General features: G+C 71.4%; 1 protein-coding gene across 1 annotated transcript; it reads right to left on the bottom strand.

Moving 5' to 3' along the window:
* Positions 1-1,320: 1,320 nt before the first annotated feature.
* Positions 1,321-3,375, bottom strand: ZBTB42 (zinc finger and BTB domain containing 42). The gene has a single exon (XM_027066774.2). The coding sequence runs from the start codon at positions 3,157-3,159 to the stop codon at positions 1,945-1,947; it is 1,215 nt and encodes a 404-aa protein (XP_026922575.1). The 5' UTR covers positions 3,160-3,375; the 3' UTR covers positions 1,321-1,944.
* Between the last annotated feature and the right edge of the window lie 1,045 nt (positions 3,376-4,420).

Here is a 4,420-nt window from a genome sequence, read left to right as displayed (position 1 = left end):
GCAGGCTCCCCTCGAAGTGCACCTGCTCGCGCCTCTAATACACGTTCCCACACAATCAGGGCGTTAAATATATAGAGATTTCGTCGGAACTGCGTTGGTTAACAAATAAACTCACCACCTCTCTTTACATTAACTTCACAGTAACTGTTTGCAGAAGACGATGAATCCAGTGTTGAGAACTCAGGGGAGGACAGTAAGTTTCTTCCTCGTGGAAACCCCTGGGGAGAACCCAGTCTCCCTGCTGCCCACTGGGCTGTGGGCGTGGCTTGGGGACACACACACACACACACACACACACACACACACACGGAACCCTGACTCGGTACAGGGCACCGAGTGTGAGGTGCCATCAGCCCTTCCGGGATACTCACAAGCAGGGGGTCCCCTTCCCCAGCTCTCTCTGTCTGCAGCCAGTCCAGGGCCTCTGAACCCCAAGCACCAATGGGGAGGGGGCCCCCCCGCACTGCACGGTGGGCGGCCCACACACCAGGAGAGCGGGGAGCCTGTGGGGGGAGACGGCCCCTTCGGTCCACCTGCTGTGAAGGTCACCGGTCATTTCACTCCAGACCAGACAGATGAATAAATAGGACATCAAGTGTTGCCAGGAGACGGGAGAATAACTTAAACTTGGCTGGACTCTGTCCTCAGTGCCTCCAGTCAGTGGGAACCCGGAGTCCCGGGGGTCTGCCACCTGCAGGGCCCCCGGGAGCTGTGGCAGGCCTCCCTCTGGCCTCTCTCCTTGCCGTCAGCGAGGACATTCCGGCAGCAAGATTTGCTGAGTGAGTAGGCGGGCTAGGCGGGGTGGCCCCTCCAAACGCACACTCAGAGGTCTGCCCATTCTAGGAGCTGTGGATGACAGTGGGAGCTGTGACCCCAGCCCATCAGGGGCTTGCCCCCCCACCCCGTGCCCTCTCTATCCGATGGCAGCTTTCGCCCAGGCCCCACTGGAGGGAAGGGAAGGCCTGCAAACACTGCCCCCGATCAGAGAGAGCAGCTTCGGGCCCCCAGATCACGGCTCTGGAAATGACCGGCAGCTCCAGGGAGACCCTGAGCAGGCAGTGACCTCAGGGCGACGCCCACAGCAGCCCAGGGGCAACCTGCGGCCACGCCGGTGGGCGGCTCCCTTCCCAGGCCCTTCCCGGCCCCACCCGAGGGATGCGCAGAAGCACCCTGGACCCTGTGCTCAGGCAGGGAAGAGCACGGCCCATCGCCCACGGGAAGACAGCTGGCAGCCTCAGGGAGGCTCCTTCTGCGTCTAAAGAGAATCATTTCCAAGTTCCGATTCCCTCCCTCCACCGGAGTTCCCGTGTGGTCGGGATCACCTCCCACCCCGGCACCTGGAACCCCGGAGCCACTCAGCGTCTGGCAGGTTCTGCAGAACCCTGATTTCCCCTGCCCGCGCTCCCTGTGCCCGGGGCCTCCCGAAGAAGCTCCCACTGCCACCCGCCGGGGCGGCCTGTTCCGTCCAAGTGCCCTTTTTGGGACACGCTGACAGCTTCTGACACGCTTTGGGACGCGCTGACAGTCCCTTTTTGGGACACGCTCTGCCAGTGCGCCAGTGCGGGTGGTCAGGAGAGCCCTCGGAGGGGGACACACGTGCCTCCTGGAGCCAAGGAGCCTGGGCCGGAGCTCCGGGCAAAGGAGACACTGGCTGGAGGGGGAAGGAGGGCAAGACGGTGTTTAAGATCAGGGCACGGGCTGGGGGCAGACGTGAGTCGGAGGAAGGGAGCAGGGGCCGGGCGTGGAAGAGGGCTGCCCGAGCCACCCTGAGTCACCCCCAGTGTGAGGTCCCCGCCAGGGGCAGCAGTGGTCTTCCACGCTGGGAGCTCTGATCCCGGGGCTCCCCCCAACCCCGCCGCAGCTCCATCCGGGTGTCCCAGCCCGGAGGCCCCTCCCCTCCCTTTTCCAGCCCACCCCCACCCCCTCGCGCCGCACGAACACAAGTCACACCAGCAGGGACTTGACCAGCCCACAGTGGAATTTTCGGACGTGGCGGTAGAGGTCCCCCGACTGCGTGAAGCGGCGCTCGCACCAGCGGCAGGCGTGCGGCTTCTCGCGCGTGTGCACCACCGCGTGGCGGCTCAGGTTGTGCGAGTACTGGAAGCTCTTGCCGCACTGCGCGCACGTGTAGGGCTTCTCGCCCGAGTGGGTCCGCTCGTGCCTCTTCAGCGTGTACGTGCACGAGAAGGTCTTCCCGCAGAGCGGGCAGGTGGGCACCGTGCCGTCGGGCGAGAGGCGCGCCCGGCCGCCGTCCCGCTCCCGGAAGTGGGCGCTCAGGTGCAGCTGCAGCACGTGGGCCCCGGGGAACAGCTTGCCGCACAGCGGGCACACGCACGGGCGCGCGCCGGGGCCCAGCTCGTCCCCGCGGGCCCCCAGCTCCGCATCCGGCTCCGGCTTCGGCTCCGGCTCGCGGCCGCCCGCCGACGGCTCGGCCGCAGGGGCGCAGGGTGGCTGCGGGGGGCCGTGGGCGCCGCCGTCCCGTTCCGACGGCGAGTCCCGCGAGTCCCGCACTGGTGGCTGCGCGCCGTGTTGCATCTGGACGCGGGGGGCTGTGTGAAGGACGCGCGGTGCGTGCGCTGGCTCCCGCCTGCGGCCCGGCTTCAGCGACAGGTCCAGGGCCCGCTCGGCGTCTCCCGGGGCCTGCCAGGGAGGGGGCCCCGGGGCTCGCGGGGGGAGCGCGCAGAGCCCAGAGCGGGGCGGCCCGGCCTTCTCCGGGGCCCGGGCGGGCTGGGTGCGCGGCGGCGGCCCGAGCGGCTCTGCCCGGGCGGCGGGGGGCCCCCGGGGCAGCGCGCGGCCCCTGTCCCTCAGCCTGCCCTTGCAGACCTTGACGACGTCGTACATGTGCAGGTAGCTGGCGGCGGCCAGCACGTCCTCCACCGGCAGGCTGCGCAGGTCCAGGCGGCCCCCGTACATGAAGTCCAGCAGGCGGCCGAAGGCGGGCGCCGTGACCACGTCGCCGTTGAGCCGCACGGCGTCGCGGCCGCCCGCGGGCCGGTCCCTGTAGAAGAGATGGAAGTAGACGCTGCAGGCGGCCAGCACGGCGCGGTGGGCCGGGAAGCGCGCGGCGCCCACCAGCACGGTGCAGTCGCACAGGAAGCCCTGCTCCCGCTGCTGCCGCAGGCGGCCCAGCAGCCGCGCGCCGTGCTCCGGGAACTCCATGCGGCCGCCGGCCTCCGCGGGCGCAGACGGGGCGCCCCCGCGCGCCCCCGCACCTGCCCCGGGCGGGACCGGCTCGCCCGCGAGTGAAACAGAAGCCGCCGGCCGCGGGGCGGGTCTCGGGGCGCGAACCTGCGCGCGTCCCCGCCGGGCCGCCCCCGAACTTCTCCGCGGGGCGCCGCGTCCCCCGACGCCCGCGTCCCCGCCCGCCGCCCGGCCCTCCGCCACCGCCGCCGCCGCCGCCGCCGCGGGCCCCATTTATGGCAGCGCGGCCGTGGGGAGCGGGCCGGCGGGCGGGGCGGGCGGAGCCGGCGCCCGCCCCCCGCGCTCACCTCCGCCGCCCCGCGCCGCTCTCCGGCCGCCGCCCGCGCCGCGCGCCCTCCCCGGTGCGGCCCCGGTGCGCGGGGCTCCGGGCGGCGTGCCCCGGCCGGGAGGGCGCCGGGCGGGGCGCGCTCCAACTTGGCCGGCCAGGCAGCGGCCGCCGTCGCCCCGCCCCGGAGAGAGCGAAACTCGGGGCGGGGGCTGGAGGGGGCGGGCCGAGGCGACTTCCCGGAGCGGCGGAACCGCTGAGGTCACCCTCGCCGCCCCTTCCCGGCCCGCCCCGCCTCGCCCAGCCGGGCCCCCGGCGCGCCGCCAGCTGGGGCACCGGGGTGGGAGGGGATGAGGGGCGCGGCGGGGGAGGGGGCTCTCTCGCGATATTTGCCGCCTACGCCTCCGTGTCCCCAATCCTCTCTCCCCCCCGTGGGGTCCCCACTGCGCCCCTCGGCTGAGGAACCCCTTCCGAAGACCGGATCCCCTCCGGCCCCGCGTGGGGCTGTCACCCGAGGTCGCACCTCGCGGGGCGCTGGCCCTGGGACGAAGCAGGGGACACGCGGAGGGGGTCGTAAATTTTGGAAAGATGACACCCCTTCTTCGTGGAAAGCCTCTTTCTGAGGTTGCAGTGAATTTGGCTGGTACCCTCTTCCAAACACTCAAGCAGGACCTCGACCGCGGAGGCCGGGACGGGGGGCGGGGGGCGGGGGGGAGGCGGGGGGGGGTCCCACCCGGGGGGGTCCCACCCGCTCAGCGGAGCTCGGCACAACCCGTGCTGGGGGCCCGGAGCCCCGAGCTGGGTGTCCCAGAGCCTCACGGACAGGGCGCGCCTCCGCAGACACGGTGGATAGGGCCACAAACGCCTCGTCGGAGGGAGGGAGGCCCAGGCGCCCCAGAGTCCAGAGGAAAAGTGTTTAGGGACGGGGAGACCCTGTGGAGGGGGGGAGTTGGC

This window comes from Acinonyx jubatus, chromosome B3 (assembly GCF_027475565.1).
Source record: "Acinonyx jubatus isolate Ajub_Pintada_27869175 chromosome B3, VMU_Ajub_asm_v1.0, whole genome shotgun sequence".
Classification (NCBI taxonomy): domain Eukaryota; kingdom Metazoa; phylum Chordata; class Mammalia; order Carnivora; family Felidae; genus Acinonyx; species Acinonyx jubatus.
The sequence above is the reverse complement of the archived record's forward strand: the minus strand, read 5'-3'. Positions and strand labels throughout refer to the sequence as shown.

What these genes read in the sequence shown, in the direction of transcription:
- ZBTB42 (XM_027066774.2), bottom strand. Translation starts at nt 3,159, where the DNA reads ATGGAGTTCCCGGAGCACGGCGCGCGGCTGCTGGGCCGCCTGCGGCAG.